The sequence below is a fragment of the Phalangium opilio genome, unplaced genomic scaffold (genome assembly GCF_054372755.1).
Source record: "Phalangium opilio isolate 3A_F unplaced genomic scaffold, DU_Popi_V2 ptg000209l_1, whole genome shotgun sequence".
NCBI lineage: Eukaryota > Metazoa > Arthropoda > Arachnida > Opiliones > Phalangiidae > Phalangium > Phalangium opilio.
In genome coordinates this window covers 590791-608489 of record NW_028324217.1, presented here as the reverse complement: position 1 = coordinate 608489, position 17699 = coordinate 590791, and the positions used below count along the sequence as shown (strand labels likewise).

Below are 17699 nucleotides of genomic sequence, written 5' to 3'. Positions count from 1 at the left end.
CATTATATTGTCCGGGGTAGCGTGTCGTTTCTTGCCCAAGCCGAGATGTCTTCGTAATAACTCCGAATACGACATTCGAAGCCAGTTATCGAACACCAGTGGTCAAGATAATAATTACGGAAGTATTTCAAATTTAAATTAAATATAAAACAATTAAATTGCATTTGAGTTGAAAATTTTAATTGTCTCGCGTGAACTATTTAAATTACTGATTTAATTTTTAGTGTACTTTATTTTAGTTTCATTTAATGAATCTAAATTGTCAAACATTCTATCTTAAGTAGCTTAGGGAAGGAGATAAGAGATAGAAAAGCGTTTTAAAATGGAATTGCTTTAAAGTTAAATCCTCGTACCCATATTTTATTGAAGATCAAGGAAAAAAATTTGCGTATTTTTCTCTTTAACGAAATAAGAAATGGAATGGCCCCCAAAACAATTGTCTTTGAAAAATGGCCTTTACTTTGAAACCAATCCCAAAAAAAACAAATAAAAAGCAGACAAATAAACCAGTTTTTATGCCTTTCACATTTATGATAGATTTTCCACCAAAAAAATGATAAATGTTCCATGACTGACGTTTGGTGATATCTTCAAAGGGATAGTCGTAAATGATTCCAAAGTTTGGTTTAATATTGTTGATATAATGCGCAAGTGATAGTCAACAATAGTTTATTTCTTGTTCCCTGAATGACTTGACGCAACTTAGCGAGGCTACCCCTTTAAATACTGATATGTAACTTGAATCGAGAATGGATTTATCCGTGACATGAACGATTGATTTTAAGCTGGGACTTGAACCGTTTTGGGGGACCATCCCAGGCGTAGCGACCCTTACGTAATTAACTGAAGTTGGTGGTCCTCGAACCCAGACTCGGGGAAGGAAGGTGTTCCCGATCCCCCGCGTCGTTAATCCCATTAATCCCCGTATCGCCAAGGCATCCTTCGTAAATTAATAATCTAGTTGCCGGGGATACGCGGCGGCAACGGCAAAGGCACCCCCCCTTCCAGCTCTTTGATTATGGAAATGGATTAATACGAGAAACTTATACCTTAAGCCTTTGTAGAACCCCGGATCACTCGGGATGCCTGCACGATGCAACAAAGGCTTACGTTTTTTCCTTACTCCGGCCGCTTCTTACCCATAGCTGCTGAAATAACAGTCCTTTATTTAAACATGTTTCTGTTGGCAAGGCTTAGCTCTATCTAGTTGAAAGAATTAGGCTTAACAATTACGGCGTTTGAAGGAATCAGGTACTGCTATAGGTAGGTCAAATTCAACCTATTTCTTTTGATAAGTGAAAAATAGGCCCGAACAAGGCTTAGATGGAGGATGTCTGAAAGATTTAATTACACTAATTAGTTCATATAATTAGGATTATTAACTAATCAGCCGGTGATACGAGTGGTTACTGCTTTAATTACCTTTTAATAGCAATTAATTTCTCACTAAAATTTAATAGGTGATTTTAAATGTTCTAAAACTTCAACATATTAATAGGCAAATTACAAATTTATTGAAAGCCCGTCAGATACAAAATGACTGAATAGACAATTTCCACTGAGCGTTTGTAAGCCCTAGGTTTTTCTAATGTAAATTATAATGTTTTTTTCTACTTATTTATTTACAAACTTGTCAATATTGGAAATTTCTTTAAATTTTTCATATTTTGTATTGGATTTTATATTTATATTCCAATCGGTCTCACGCTCTAAAACGGCTCTAACTCCGCTCAAAAATGGACCAAAAAAAGAAAATTTCCTCCCAAACACTTTTTATGTAAAAAAGCTGTCCTGGTAATATTAAATTGTGTTCGCCTTAAACTCGCATTGAAGCCGTAGAGATTGGATAACATCAGAAATAGATAAATTGAAGTTTGCGAAAGAATCTTCTTAAGCTACCCAAAGCATAGCCCACTTATTCACGCGCTATAGCGGTGAATTGAGATTTCAAAGCGAGAATTTTTGAAAACTGAAAGAACTTTTGTAACTTCGAGTCCACGACAGATTTAATATTAAAACGAGACCGTTTGCACTTTGACCCCATTAACGCTTTCCTCGCGAACGTAGAAATGTAAGTGGTTGGACCCTCTATAGTATAATTCCATCTCTACGCTAGTGCTAGGGAGAATTCGGAATATTTTTCAAGGCACTGAAGTCGATTTTGGATGGGAATCTCGAATGGAGCTCTGAATAATTCAAAATTTTCTCTTGACTTTTTCTATATCTTTATTTATTTTTTAGTATATATTTTTGGGCTTCTTCACGCTCGCTTGGTACAGTTGATTTGCTTCAGATGTTTTATTATTTTCAAAACACACGGAATTTGATTCTTTTTTTTTATTGGCTTTGTGACATCAAGAAGCGATTTTTGGGGGGACTGTTTTGGGGAGAATGCTTTGCAATTAGGGAAAATTCGAGGACACTAGTTTAAAGAGGACATTTTGGTCTATTAAATGACGCGTGTCGTAAGGAGCCATCTTATTTACAACCGGAGATATGACAAAAGGAATTTGAAAATTATGGAAATATTCGTTTTTCTGATTGATTTTTTGATTTATTTGGGACTGTTTTGGGGAGAATGCTTTGCAATTAGGGAAAATTCGAGGACACTAGTTTAAAGAGGACAATTTGGTCTATTAAATGACGCGTGTCGTAAGGAGCCATCTTATTTACAACCGGAGATTAACATTACGATTTCGGATTGAGTATAAATATAAACGCTATGGAAACGTATAGTAATTAAAACGTTATTGTTATAATAAGCCGAGTAATTTAAAAATTCTCAACCCGATATCAATGACCCCCGAGAGAGATTGGAGTTACTGTTAAGGACTATACATTATCTCTAATGAGCCCGGGCCATCATAACAAAACCCTTTAAATATTATAATGGGGCAATTTCACTTCAACGATATCAGCTGGTTCATCCGAAATATTCAAAAATTCGATACAAGATAATAGGTTACCAAAAGTTATTAAGTTGCGCGAGAGTTGCAAGATTCGTTAATAACTTCATTTTTATTCACTTTTGATCTTTAGGTGCACGTGCTTAACGTTTCTGTTTAATGCTATCTTAAAAATAAGGAATGTATATAGCTACTGGGAATTATTGCGTAGCCGTTTTCACAAAACGTATCTAGGCACGAATTTGGGGGGCGGAACGATGATTTTATCTCGTAAATTAATAAGCTATCTCTCTGCAATTAACAGTTATCAAGAGACCATCAGAATTATGAGGTGCGTCACGTTCATAGTAAGTTCTCAAGCCCGGTATACCCACAAAACCCGAAATCCTAGAAATTATCATGGGAGTTATTTGGGACGTAATAATTCCTAGTAGATTTATGTATTCTTGGTAAAAATTAATCAGTTATTACGGTTTGTAGGGCGGGTTAAGTGAACCCTTAAATTTATGAAAACTTATAAAAGAGTAAGAGAGAGAAAGATCGCGTTCGGAATTTAGATATAGTAAGCAGATTCAGGCAGCTTCCTTAAGCCTTGGCCCTTGATTAACTGAGTGTTCCTTCGGATGTTTCTGGGCAGAAAACTTGGTCAAAACTTTCGTCTTAGATTATGAACTTCATTTAGTATGCGCGTCAGACGTTAGACAAACTCTCTCTCTCTACCAGTGCACGAAAATATGAACTGGAAAATTTATATTCTTAAAATCTAAGATATGAATTTTAAATGAAGGCCCTGCAGAGTTTATAGTTTATTGTACGTTACATTTAGTAAAAGGGGACGGATACTTTCCAGCTATTTTGAACAAAGGCTTAAGTTCCCAAAAATAATCGATAATGGAGCTATCTCAGTTGTGACGTCAATGCCTTAGCTTTGGCAGTAGGTGGCCATGTTTGGTACCACTTTGGTTCTATGGGTAAATAGCATGCGTGACCTCACACTAAAGCTTTTGAGGTAGCTCCATAGAGTGCTGTCAGAAGCGCCGGTGTGACGTCACCCATGCTGTTTTCCCATAAATAAAAAACGGTAACTGTCATGGCCGCCCATTGCTAATGGAAGACTCGTGACGTTTAACCTTGGATCTGACGTCACAACTGACAGCACTCTATTGGTTTGTGAAGTTGCCATTCATATTCAGTTTGCTCGCCATAACGCGAATTTAAGATTCCAAGTACTTATTGGATATTTATTCATATATTTATTTATTTATTTATTTCTAAGGTATATTTTAAATAAAGCATAAGTAAATAATTAGCTCCGTAATAAGTAAGACCTGTTCCCAAAGAGTTTTCCATTATTCTTCTTTCCCATATGTTTCAGGTTCTTTTAGTATGTACAGGGTGTTACAAGAAGGGCTGGTAATAGAACCGGAGTACAGGAGAGGGATGGTTCTATGGGAATATTATAATATTATATATAGTTTTTTATATATGAAGTTTGCTCCGAAGTATATACAGTAATAAGAGCGTTGTATTTTTTCTTTGCCCGTGCATTACGTAACGTTATAAAAAAAGTTTGTAAGAAGCAAGAGAGTTTATGAAAAATGTGTGTGGCGCTTCGTGGAAGGCCTTTCATAAAAATGATTTACTATCTTTACTTCGTTGGATATGAGCTCAGGAAAGTTTTTCCTAGATAACTCACTCACTCGAGGTTCCCTTCATCCCCCCCCCCTCTTGCTAGCTAGGCCTAACTCCCTTGAATAATTAATAAACTTTAAACTTTTAACGTAAATATTAAGTAACAAGTTAGGCAAGACCCGAATATTAAAGGACAAGTCTCATTTTAATCAATTAAATTGAGGAATAATTTTTCAATAATTAAAATTTTATATCTTATGAAACCTTAGGTAAATTAAAGAGAAATGTCTCTAGCATTACGAACTTGTCATACTTATGGAACAAATCTTTTTATTAACTTATGGTTCAACTAAAATACACAGAATACTTTTTAAAATATATAACAAAAATTAACTTAGCATGGACTGAAAATTATCCGTATTAATTAAAGTAATTAGCATATAGAAAATTAAGTCATTAACATCGTTAAAAACGTTACGTAATCAACTAAGTCTACGCAAACACTAAACGGAATTTGTAATTTCAACTCTCCAGTGAATGTATACGTGGGACAGAAGGGGGTGGGGTCGATACTGAAACTAATTAGCATATTATTTTGATGCGCAAATTCAATTTGCATGGACATACATATTCATATAGATCTAAATGAAGATACGGTATCTAAATCGTCTAGTCCACGTTTAAAATTGACCCTAAAATCGCGTATTTAAACTAAGCATAGCTCTCTGAAAGCCCTTAGGATAATTAATTTAAACTAACTTTAATTAACAAATATCTATGAGAAACATATATACAGCATCTATGAATTGAAGTTTCTAGTTGGACATGTAAAGTATGTTGAAAGAAATAGGGATGACCTTTTGACCCCTATTGGAATCTCTCTAACCTTCATTAAACTCTTAAATGAATAGACTCCTTTTCAAAAGAGGTTGGCCGTAGTGTCGTCTGTTCGATGTTAGGGTTAATACGAAACATTAATTAGGTATGTGAATGCAAAGACTTTAGATATGACTTTAGCGTTACCAGTCCGTATTGTTTGAAACCTATCTTAATTTACACGTCTTTGTTATCCACGTACATAACGTTGGTCAACACACCAACCAGATACTACAACCGACTTCTGAAAAGGCTCCAATGAATTATGCATCTGTAGCTGCAATTAGCAGCGAAGATAAAAAAACAGAATAACTATTCATTATATAAGTTCATATTTTTCCATTCTTAACAGGTTTAATACAAAGTGTGGTAAATTTCAACCCCCCCAAGTTGTATCACGTGGTTCTTTTATTGTATTTTGAGTTGAGAACTGGGATCTTGGTGATGGTACTTTTATCTTGGTACAAAGACAGAAGTCTTTACTTTGGTGTTGGGTCGAGTTGGAGAGAGCGAGATTACGTATTGTGTTAGAGCGGAAAAATCGAAAGCAGCTGCCGAAATTAATCCGAAAAACAGAGCACTGAAAGATCTAAACAAAAGTCCCAGTACGGGGGCGAGAAGGAAGGAGACTCTCTCTCTCTGAAGCCGGGCCTTGTAGCTGACAGCGCGCAAATGTCTATTATTTGTGTAAGGATCGGCGCAAATCTTACCAGGCGTGAATAGGAGGATGCCATGCCATGGCATGGCACGCGTTTCTTTTGTGTAGACGTCATCTCAATCTCCCGGACAGTACAAATAAAAAAATGGCGTAAAATTCTGCCAGTATATTTTCTCAATTGATTGTTTTCTGAAGCGTGGTTGGTCCGCGGGATTGAACTTGGTTGGGTATGACTTTACGGTTCTTCCTCAAGAGTTATTATAAAAGTGAGCAGCCCCTCGAAAAAAAGGAAATTTTAAAGAGGTTCTGAAACCAGTGTTATCGGCTCGCGCTGTCAAATTTGGGGGCTTAGTAAGTTCAGACTAAATAGGACCTAGATGGAACTTTGTTTTGAAATTAATTAACCACCACCTGCACCGAGTGTAGCAGGTAGGACTTCAATTGACTCGCTTAATTCCGTCGTTCTCCTTCTCGAACTAGTTATCTCGAGAACTGTAAGTCCATCTCAGTAGCATTACGAACTCGTATTGGTAGTGTCATTCATACTTATGGAACGGAAAATATCACTTATAAACTTATGATGTTATGTGTAGGGATAAGCTGTAATTTTTTACAGGAGGCGCTAGTAGAGAAATAGGCCAACGCATAGGCCTTAGAAAACAAAGGGTTAGTACCCCATAATTCCAATGGACTCATGAATCTAAAAGAATGGTCGCCTGTGAAGATTTCCACCTCATTAATATGATTTATGTTCAAATCAAAAGTTCTAAATTGTTTATTGATTTCCCTCGAAAAGGGATTCAATATTTAAGGTGTACGAAATGAAACATTGTACATAGGTGTTTGGGTAAGCTTATGTTTTCCGAAGGTTTATTGTAAGACGTTAAGGATCTGATATTATTAAATTTTCGGGAGGCGGCAAACGTTATCTGTCTATAATCCGATCGGGTACTAGTCTTACTTGTCCCAACTGACAGCCGATAAACCTAAATTTTAATTTTCCATCCTTAAGCCTCGTTTTCATGGTCGCTTGTAGCGTGTAAATGACAGCTTGCGCGTAAAAAAACGGGCGGAACTCGCAAGCAATTCCATTTTCATGATCGCTTGAAAAACACGCTTGCAGCGTGAACTTGTAAATCTTGATTGTGAATAGCACCGCTTGCGTATCTAAACGAAACAGATATTTCAAGCACAAGCGACGCGTGCAAGCAGATCGTCGGCGTCACGTGACTTGCGAATAACCAATAGAATCACATTTTGGAGTTTAGGATTATGTAATTTAAAAATGGCGTTTATCAATAGTTTGTCAAATATTTCTGGACGCATGCATTCTTGTACAATTATGGAAATAACTATGATCATGTGCACGCATTGCAAGCTAAATTAAAACCGATATTAATTAGCCACAGTTTATATACCTATATATAGTCAAATATGTATACATACCAAAATCTCCTTCAGTTTTACGTTTCAACCAAATTGGGTGAACCCACCAACGTTTTGTTTTGTACTGCCTTTTATGCTTTTGTTTATTTTTTAACATTAATAACTTTAATAATAGAATCTTCTTCCGAATAAGAAGCTGTCGAAGCTCCTCGTCCGCCATCTTTAAAAGGTCTAGAATCCCGCGAAAGTTGCGATCGTCGACAGCACGCGGTTTTTAAACGCAACCATGAAAACGACTTTGCTTGAATCGTTTTTCACGCGCTCGTAAATTACACGCGCAAAACCTAAGCAAGCCACTTCGACACGATTGCAAGCGACCATGAAAACGAGGCTTTACTTATTCCGCCTGGGATCCCACCAGGAATAAATCCAATCTTAAGCCCCTCCCCAACTACGCTGGACCTACAATCTCCAATTTTTCTCGTCTTGCTCAAGGGATACACAAAGAACTTGCTTCAAATTTACAATGAATATTGACGGAGGTGCATACACGAAATGCCAGACGAAGCCCAGGAGATGATAAGCCAACTCGCACTGCCTCTAGCGGCGCTTCTACGCGCTAGGAAAGTAACCCAAGAAGGTGACCTACCCCGAGTCCCGACCTTGTGGTGTTTGTTTTTCTCAAGGAATTAATCTAACGTTCTATTTAGTATTCTTTATCCTAAAGATACGCTCACTTTTCATTTATTCATGGTCGTAGTGTAACAATTTCTTCCCGGTTATGGTAAAGGATGGTTCGTAACTCATTGCGTTACTTTTTGAGCCGCCGACAGGCGTAAGGGATCAAAGAAAGAAAGAGGAAACGATAGGATGCGGCATCTACATCTCGAGAAGATGATGGAAGGATTGGAAGAGGCTGAGAGAGAGAGACTTCTTCGATGAATCCGAAACAGTCCGTACACAGTTACAGTATCGAACGCGGTTCTCTTTCTATTATACACGCTCACTCTCTGCGGGATCAAAAAGATTCACTTTGCCTTATACCGTCTTAATTCTTTTCTTGCAGGCATTCTCCGCTGCCAAGACGGTCTTGGGCCTTTGCATTTCCCAGGAATAATTCCCAGCACGCATCGCGCCGTAGATACGTTTCAAATATATCATTAGTTCATCCCCAATGTCTATATTTCCCAACGCCATAAAATTAATGTTAAGCCTTTGTCTCGCCTTTGTTTTAAAAAAATGGCGGGAAAACTTATTTCTAACCTAAAAACCTCTTTTAGGGGTGGACCTTACAACACACCGCGCCATTTAGAATCTCCCCACTTTACTTTTATTGCATTCTGTGATTGATGAAATCACTTCAACGAGAAAGTTTTTTGACGTAAACAACAAACCCCGCCTTTTCGCGGCAAGTTTTTTATCCTTTCCCTTTCTTTCCAGGGCGTTAGGCTTAGCATCTTCCCGCCAAAAAAAACCCCTACCTTCTAACGTTAAATAAATGGTCCTAATAATGAAATGTATCGTCGCCCCCATTTTCCGCGTTAAGAAAAAAAAAGGCGGGAAACTAGCTCGTGGTAAGCTTAACTCCACGCGCCCTTTTCTCTTTGTGGCGCGAAAATTGCGCGAGACATTTGGAATTTTTTTTTCTCTTTATTATATGTTTTTGGCGGGAAAACGAGCACGTGGTTTTTACAGTAGCCCTATGCTTAACCGCGGTTCGTTTTCCGCTTAAGAAGTTGCGGCTGAAAGATGGTTTACGTCATTTTATAACGTTATAGCGAATGGGATAAAAAATAAGTTTGGGTTATTACAGAATAGCGTGTTGCGCTATGATAAGCTAAAATACAGGCTTCGTTTTTAACCTTTTGGGGTCAAAAATTTAAGAAATGATTTTTATTTCGTAAAATAAAACCAGATTTATTAATTGAGAAGTTCCTTCCAAGGCTCTCAAATAGTATAATGAAATATGGAAATTATGTAATCTGGGAGCGGTTAGCTCCTCGTTTTGGGCTCCCTATGTTTTTTTTTAATAAATAAAATAGAAATCCAATAAAGGGGGCGCTGAACTTGGTGGAAGCTGGCTATATATGAGCTCTTAAGATCCGGCGAAATCCTAAAGAAAAACTCGGCCAAAAACTTAGCTTCTCTAGAGTTCCTGTTATTAGTTTTTGGCGACTTGTGACGAAGACGCGCTTTTCAAACGTATCTAGTGTTCGTTCGACAAGACCCGAGTAATTCAATAAATAAATCCAACGGAACTAATTTACTAACAGAATTTCGTCCTTTCCCCGCCTTTAACTTTATTAACTATCTCGTGACGCACGTCGAGCTAAGACGAAAAAAAAAGACGCCCGAAGCTAAAATATTTCTGCATAGGTTTATATCCCTTAAGTCTGAATCCAGTAACGCGCCATCCTGTCTAGCCTCCCGCGTTGACGTCATCTCAAAATAGTCTCGTGACCAACTGCGACGAAAGAGAGAAATTTAGAAGATAAAAGATTTATTACGAAGGTCCAATTTAAAACTCGTGACCAGAATAATAATTCTTTTCTGTTAAGCCTAATTTATATATTTTAATTTAGGCTTAGCAAAGATTCCTCGAAAAACTTGAGCCCTTTCGCTTTTACGCGGTATTTCTTAACCTGAGAACATTGTTTTTAGTTTTAAACCATTCTTTCTATTATGTTACCCACACCAGATGGCGGTAGCGTTTATGCCAATGAAGACTTACGGGGGAGTTCACATGTCCTTATGGATGGTTAGAAGCGCGAAAAGTTTCAGCAGCGTTTGTCTGGCGCGCGGGACGAGTTTGCTAACTACTCGAGTCTCGTCTCTAGTTGTTTGAAGGGAATCCCGCGTGGCGTCGCTAGCTGTCAAGCGCCTCGAGTGTTTAATAAAAGACAAGCATTGGGAATAAGGTAAAAATAAAAATCCCCTCATTTTGTACTGTTGCCATTGGCAACCTCTTTCGTAATAATATCCCCAAAAATGTTATGTCGCCTCCAATCTCCAAACATTTTTTACCCTTCAACTGTTTTTAACTTTTTGCCTTTACTACCCCTTTGCTACGCTTGTCCAATTGAAGGGCTAACGAAACGTGGAGAAATTCGAGGAAATAGGCTTAGCTATATTAGTTAAAGGTATTGTTAATGAGATCGAAAAATCGTCTGGTAAGAAACGCGACATCTTGTTTGTTTAGTAATTACCATCAAATTTGATAAATATGTTATTTCTAAAAAAATCTAATTTTAATAATATTTCCAAGTGCTATATTTTGATTGTTTATTTTCTTATTTAGAAATTTAATTCACATTTTATTAAGTAAATTTAATTAATTAAATTAATTAAATATTTTAGTTCACTCCTAAAAAAATATTCATAGTACACCGAAGCTCGGCGGTAAAACACTTTTACAGGGGCTATGGGAAAATACATTAAATGTTCGGCCCCTAAATGTTGGCTTTTTTAAAAATAAATTTTTATTTCAAATAAACTGGAAATTACCCGAATTTTAGTTTAAATTGAGTTAATAATGGACCCAATTATACTTAAAATAAAAGGAAAAGTGTGTTTTCCTTAAGCCTATAACGAGATGAGATAATTGGTGTATTTCCTATTTTAAAAGGGTTCTAAACTAATTTAAAGGCTTATCATTTATCATAGAGCTTTTAGAAATGTTACGCAAATTTTGCTTCTCAATTAGTACTTTAAAACTGAGTGTAATTAAGGTAGATATACAGTTTCCCCGGGATCCTTAAACCTTCATCTAACGTCTTCAACTTCTTGACCTTTCTGGCCATAAAAACTCTACCCCTTTTTTCTATCCGCAAAGGCCTAAGGAATAAGCTATAGTTTAGGGAGAAAATAAAAATGTATATGGGCTCGTAAATAGGTGTTTAATCTTGACGTAGGTCATCCATAACAATATTTTACGATTCAATGCCTCTTCATTATGAGTGAGGACTGCGTCAGAGAGAAAATAGCAAAAAAAAAAAGCACTTAGCTTTTTCCCAAAATGTTCGTACGCTCCAAAAAATTTCAAAAGGTGCTGATGATAAGTAGTCTTTTATTTTCCCGCCTTCTCTCTTTTATTAGGCTTAAGACGCGAGATGAGTCTAGACTCTAGCAACAAAATCACGTGACGTTACTCTATCAATTACTAAAAAGCGCGCGTAATTTGAAAATTCAAAAAAGAAACCAAGGCTTAATGAATTTTATCTTTAGGCCACAACTTCAATCAAAAAATTCATTTCCTGTATTAATTTACTGACCGGAAGTGGTACATAATCTATAATAGAAGACTCTTTGCATTGCGCAAGAATTCTCTTAGTAATGAATATGCGATATTGGAAGGGCCTAGTTTTTCATTGCGGCTGGCTATACGCCAGTATTTTAGCAAAGGTCCATTCGCCTTTTGTTGGAGCCGATTGCCGAAGTCTTTTCCATTACTATTAAGGAAGGAGCAAGGATTGGAATTGCTTGGGAACGCTGTATGTACGGCGAGCAGACTTAGTTCTCGCTCTGAATCTAGAATTCCTCTGGGATTTGCAGTCCCCAAGAATTCCCTTAATTGCTTTTGCTCCAAAGCAAGTTTTATCCACGATCTTAGCTAGGGTTTGGGTCTTTGGGGTGATTGCTCTTTTCTTTGAGTACAGTTTCTTGGTCCAGATAAATTCAGAGGATTTAACCGAGAAACTTTTTCTCGCGTTTCGTTAATGGTATTTATATAGGTATAGGCAATGTAGCCATTACATCGACCTACATTTGTGGTGCTGGAATTATATAATATTGTAAGAGATTCGGGGAAATTTCTTCCCGTAATGGTATTTGGTGGGAAACATAGCAACCCGGTGTTATAATATATTCAAAGGTGGTGGAAAAGTGACGGCTTTCTCAATCTCATGCCGAGTTTCATCGACGTAGTAGTAAATAAGACTCCTAAAATATTGCTCCATGGTTGGCAGATTGCTAGCAGCCGAAAAAAATATCTTATGTCCAGGCCTGGTAACTGATAAAGGAAGTGATTGGAACTGAACCGAACCAGCATCATGAGCTTCAAATTCAAAATGGCCGCGACTAGTACAAGCATGAAGAAGATGAGGATTCGTTTAGATTTAACCGATTGTCAGGAGATTTTAAATAAAAACGCTGCTTCTCATCCATTCTGTTGGATTTTAATTACTACTTTAAACGTTTCCAATATAAATCGTTTAAAGGACGAGATCAGAAAGCGTCGGGAAATTAAAAATAACGCCGAGTTTTCACTGTATCTTGATGGGGCCTTTGTTCCTAACGATGAAAGCATTGAAATTCTACACGATGGTGATGTTTTAAAGTAAGAAAACTTAGTTTATTTAATTAATTTCTTATCTCTAAGATTATTATTCAAGGTAAGTAATCGTTTAAACTGTATCGTATTAAGAATCGTTCCAGTTTACGATGAAAATTGTAAGAAAAAACGTAAAAATTCGTCTTCGGATGTAGAAATTCTTGAGGATAACGAAAGTCAAAATAATGTAGCTAGCAACCGCGAACGTCGTAGTAAACGATTTAAAAAATCATTGGCAGTTGACTCTAACGACGCTGCTGCTGTTGAAGTTGTTGAAACTTCGCGGCACCATTCTAAGAAAAAATCTAGTAAACATGACAAAAAGAGTAAAAGCCGTAAACATTCGGGTGATTTCCAAGTATTAGAACTGCCCCAACCTCTCCCTGATTTAAACATCGAAGTGAGCGTCCCTATTGAAAAAACGCCCCCAAAATCAAAGAAAAACCGTGAAAAGAAACATATTTCAAATGACATTGAAGTTATTGAAGCTGTTCCTAGTTGTTCCAATATGAAGACGGAGCACGCTGATCTGGAACTAAAGACTGAAATAACTACTTTAGATTCGGGTAGCGATAGTTTTAACGAAGAAATTGTGGAAGTCGGATGTAAACCATCTTCGAAACGCGTTCGTAAAAGACGTAAAAAGAACCGTAAAATAAAATTGGAAGAAAATGATGGAATTTTTACATCAACTCCGGCTGTTTTTGACCTTAATCCCTTTGAACCATCACGCGACTTTGTTAACTCCAAGAATAGTAATGGAAATGAAAGTTCAAACGTCAGTAAACACATCAGATTTGGTTCCCTAAAAAACGAGAGTCCAGAGGGGGAAGGGCAAAGTGTGGATGTCAGTTTCAATGATGATAACACGAGAAAATCCAATTATTTTTCAATGAATGAAACAAACTCAACACCGTGTGGAACTCCAGTCGCGTCAACTTCTCAAGGGGAGAGAAGTTTAGGCGAAAAGTTACTCGAAATGAGCAAGACGAGGCAAATCAAGTCAAAATTGGAGAATCATTCAGTCATTTTAATGGTAAATAATAAGCCTGTTTCTGTTTAGGCCCCAAGTTTTGGGCTTAAATAGCCTGGGGCACTATCGACTAAATAGCCCGTCTCAAAACATCTTACTACTTAGGCCTAAATTTTGGGCCTTGCTAGTCATTTAGGCCTAAATCTTGGGCCTTGATAGTCATTTAGGCCTAAATCTTGGGCCTTGCTAATCATTTAGACCTAAATCTTGGGCCTTGATAGTCATTTAGGCCTAAATCTTGGGCCTTGCTTGTCATTTAGGCCTAAATCTTGGGCCTACGCTAATCATTTAGGCCTAAATCTTGGGCCTACGCTAATCATTTAGGCCTAAATCTTGGGCCTACGCTAATCATTTAGGCCTAAATCTTGCGCCTAGCTAATCATTTAGGCCTAAATCTTGGGCATACGCTAATCATTTAGGCCTAAATCTTGGGCATACGCTAATCATTTAGGCCTAAATCTTGGGCCTACGCTAATCATTTAGGCCTAAATCTTGCGCCTAGCTAATCATTTAGGCCTAAATCTTGGGCATACGCTAATCATTTAGGCCTAAATCTTGCGCCTAGCTAATCATTTAGGCCTAAATCTTGGGCCTACGCTAATCATTTAGGCCTAAATCTTGCGCCTAGCTAATCATTTAGGCCTAAATCTTGGGCCTACGCTAATCATTTAGGCCTAAATCTTGGGCCTACGCTAATCATTTAGGCCTAAATCTTGGGCCTACGCTAATCATTTAGGCCTAAATCTTGGGCATACGCTAATCATTTAGGCCTAAATCTTGGGCATACACTAATCATTTAGGCCTAAATCTTGGGCCTACGCTAATCATTTAGGCCTAAATCTTGGGCCTACGCTAATCATTTAGGCCTAAATCTTGGGCCTACGCTAATCATTTAGGCCTAAATCTTGGGCCTAGGCTAATCAGTTAGGCCTAAATCTTGGGCCTAGGCTAATCATTTAGGCCTAAATTTTGGACTGTTTCAAAATAGTAAATACATTTTATTTAGGGTTGCCACTTAAAATTTAAAATAAAAACGGGGAATTAGATTTTATCAAAAGAAGATAGATAATTTTATTTGACGAAAGCCCTTTTAATTATACTTTAGAATTGCGAAAACACGGAGCCGACCATATTAAACGGAACTTCCAAAGAATTGAGCGAGAGTTGCCGTACTTTGAACATTCCTCCTCCAAACTCCTCGGATCCCAGTCTCAAATCAACAAAGGGTAAAACGTGGACGCCTTTGGTTGGCCCCCCTAGAATTGGCGATTTTATTGCCTATAAGGTATTCACTTATCATTTCTAAATTAATTTATAGGTTGCAAAATTTAATTTTTAATTGATTTAGGTTTTGGAATTATCAGAGACTTATTGTCCCGAAGTTTCAAAGTTTAAAACTGCTCAAGTGGTTGGTTACGACCCTAGTGACGATACCTTGGAGTTGGACGTCTTATCCGAAGAAATTAAAGCCGGTTTGTTACAATTTATTTAATTATTTAATTAATTTTAATTATTTAGTTTGAATTTTCATTTCTTAAGTTTCTTTTGGGAAATTTGATTTGATTGACGAAGAGGATGACACGGAGGTTGAAACCAGGAATAATGAAACGACTGTTAAAGTTAAATGGCTGGATTTAATTGAACCGAAACTTATTTCTTAATTATAATTAATATTATACGATGTACTTTAATAAAGTTGTATGATATTCCACTTTAATACAATTGTTTATTCCTAGGCCTAACTTTATATATATTGAGACTTTAAAATATTAATAAAACTTAATGAAAAGTTGAAAACTGAATAAAACATGTGTTTTTATGCCTTGTTATTGAACTCTAGGCCTAAATGAATGGACAATCATTACCTGTCGTGACGTCACAAGTCAATTACCTTGCTGTTTCCATAAAATTACCCCCTGCTGGGACCCCCTGCTCTGACCCCTGCTGGGACCCCCTGCTGTTTCCATACTATTACCCCCTGCTGTTACCCCCTGCTGTGACCCCCTGCTGTGACCCCTGCTGTTACCCCCTGCTGTTACCCCCTGCTGGGACCCCCTGCTGTTTCCATACTATTACCCCCTGCTGGGACCCCCTGCTGTTACCCCCTGCTGTGACCCCCTAATGGGACCCCCTGCTGGGACCCCTGCTGTGACCCCCTGCTGTGACCCCCTGCTGGGACCCCCTGCTGTGACCCCCTGATGGGACCCCCTGCTGTTTCCATACTATTACCCCCTGCTGGGACCCCCTGCTGTGACCCCCTGCTGTGACCCCCTGCTGGGACCCCCTGCTGTGACCCCCTGCTGTTACCCCCTGCTGTTACCCCCTGCTGTGACCCCCTGCTGTTACCCCCTGCTGTGACCCCCTGCTGTTTCCATACTATTACCCCCTGCTGTGACCCCCTGCTCGGACCCCCTGCTGTGACCCCCTGCTGGGACCCCCTGCTGTTACCCCCTGCTGGGACCCCCGGCTGTGACCCCCTGCCGTTACCCCTTGCTGTGACCCCCTGCTGGGACCCCCTGCTGTGACCCCCTGCTAGGACCCCCTGCTGGGACCCCCTGCTGTTACCCCCTGCTGGGACCCCCTGCTGTTACCCCCTGCTGTGACCCCCTGCTGGGACCCCCTGCTGTTTCCATACTATTACCCCCTGCTGTGACCCCCTGCTGGGACCCCCTGCTGTGACACCCTGCTGGGACCCCCTGCTGTTTCCATACTATTACCCCCTGCTGGGACCCCCTGCTGTTACCCCCTTCTGTGACCCCCTGCTGTGACCCCCTGCTGTTACCCCCTGCTGGGACCCCCTGCTGTTTCCATACTATTACCCCCTGCTGTTACCCCCTGCTGGGACCCCCTGCTGTGACCCCCTGCTGGGACCCCCTGCTGTTTCCATACTATTACCCCCTGCTGTTACCCCCTGCTGTGACCCCCTGCTGGGACCCCCTGCTGGGACCCCTGCTGTGACCCCCTGCTGTGACCCCCTGCTGGGACCCCTGCTGGGACCCCCTGCTGTGACCCCCTGCTGTGACCCCCTGCTGTTTCCATACTATTACCCCCTGCTGTGACCCCCTGCTGGGACCCCCTGCTGTGACCCCCTGCTGGGACCCCCTGCTGTGACCCCCTGCTGGGACCCCCTGCTGGGACCCCCTGTTGTGACCCCCTGCTGTTACCCCCTGCTGTGACCCCCTGCTGTTACCCCCTGCTGTGACCCTCTGCTGTTTCCATACTATTACCCCCTGCTGTGACCCCCTGCTCGGACCCCCTGCTGGGACCCCCTGCTGTTACCCCCTGCTGGGACCCCCGGCTGTGACCCCCTGCCGTTACCCCTTGCTGTGACCCCCTGCTGGGACCCCCTGCTGTTTCCACACTATTACCCCCTGCTGTGACCCCCTGCTAGGACCCCCTGCTGGGACCCCCTGCTGTTACCCCCTGCTGGGACCCCCTGCTGGGACCCCCTGCTGTTACCCCCTGCTGTGACCCCCTGCTGTTTCCATACTATTACCCCCTGCTGTGACCCCCTGCTGTGAACCCCTGCTGGGACCCCCTGCTGTGACCCCCTGCTGGGACCCCCTGCAGGGACCCCCTGCTGTGACCCCCTGCTGGGACCCCCTGCTGTGACCCCCTGCTGGGACCCCCTGCTGTGACCCCCTGCTGTTTCCATACTATTACCCCCTGCTGGGACCCCCTGCTGTTACCCCCTGCTGGGACCCCCTGCTGTTACCCCCTGCTGGGACCCCCTGCTGGGACCCCCTGCTGTTTCCATACTATTACCCCCTGCTGTGACCCCCTGCTGGGACCCCCTGCTGTTACCCCCTGCTGGGACCCCCTGCTGTGACCCCCTGCTGGGACCCCCTGCTGTTACCCCCTGCTGGGACCCCCTGCTGT

The 17699-nt window shown here is 40.2% G+C and overlaps 1 protein-coding gene across 1 annotated transcript; it reads left to right on the top strand.

Moving 5' to 3' along the window:
* Positions 1–12459: 12459 nt before the first annotated feature.
* LOC149618129 (uncharacterized) lies at positions 12460–15627 on the top strand. Its single transcript, XM_089854079.1, has 5 exons — positions 12460–12793; positions 12881–13823; positions 14926–15105; positions 15169–15292; positions 15360–15627. The coding sequence occupies exons 1-5, from the start codon at positions 12507–12509 to the stop codon at positions 15479–15481; spliced, it is 1656 nt and encodes a 551-aa protein (XP_089710205.1). The 5' UTR covers positions 12460–12506; the 3' UTR covers positions 15482–15627.
* The last annotated feature ends 2072 nt before the right edge of the window (positions 15628–17699 follow it).

Excerpts from the sequence above, each read along its gene's own strand:
- LOC149618129 (XM_089854079.1), top strand. The coding sequence starts at position 12,507 with ATGAGCTTCAAATTCAAAATGGCCGCGACTAGTACAAGCATGAAGAAG. Across the intron at positions 12,794-12,880 it reads CACGATGGTGATGTTTTAAA|AATCGTTCCAGTTTACGATG; the intron begins GTAAGAAAACTT and ends TATCGTATTAAG. Across the intron at positions 15,106-15,168 it reads GCGATTTTATTGCCTATAAG|GTTTTGGAATTATCAGAGAC; the intron begins GTATTCACTTAT and ends TAATTGATTTAG.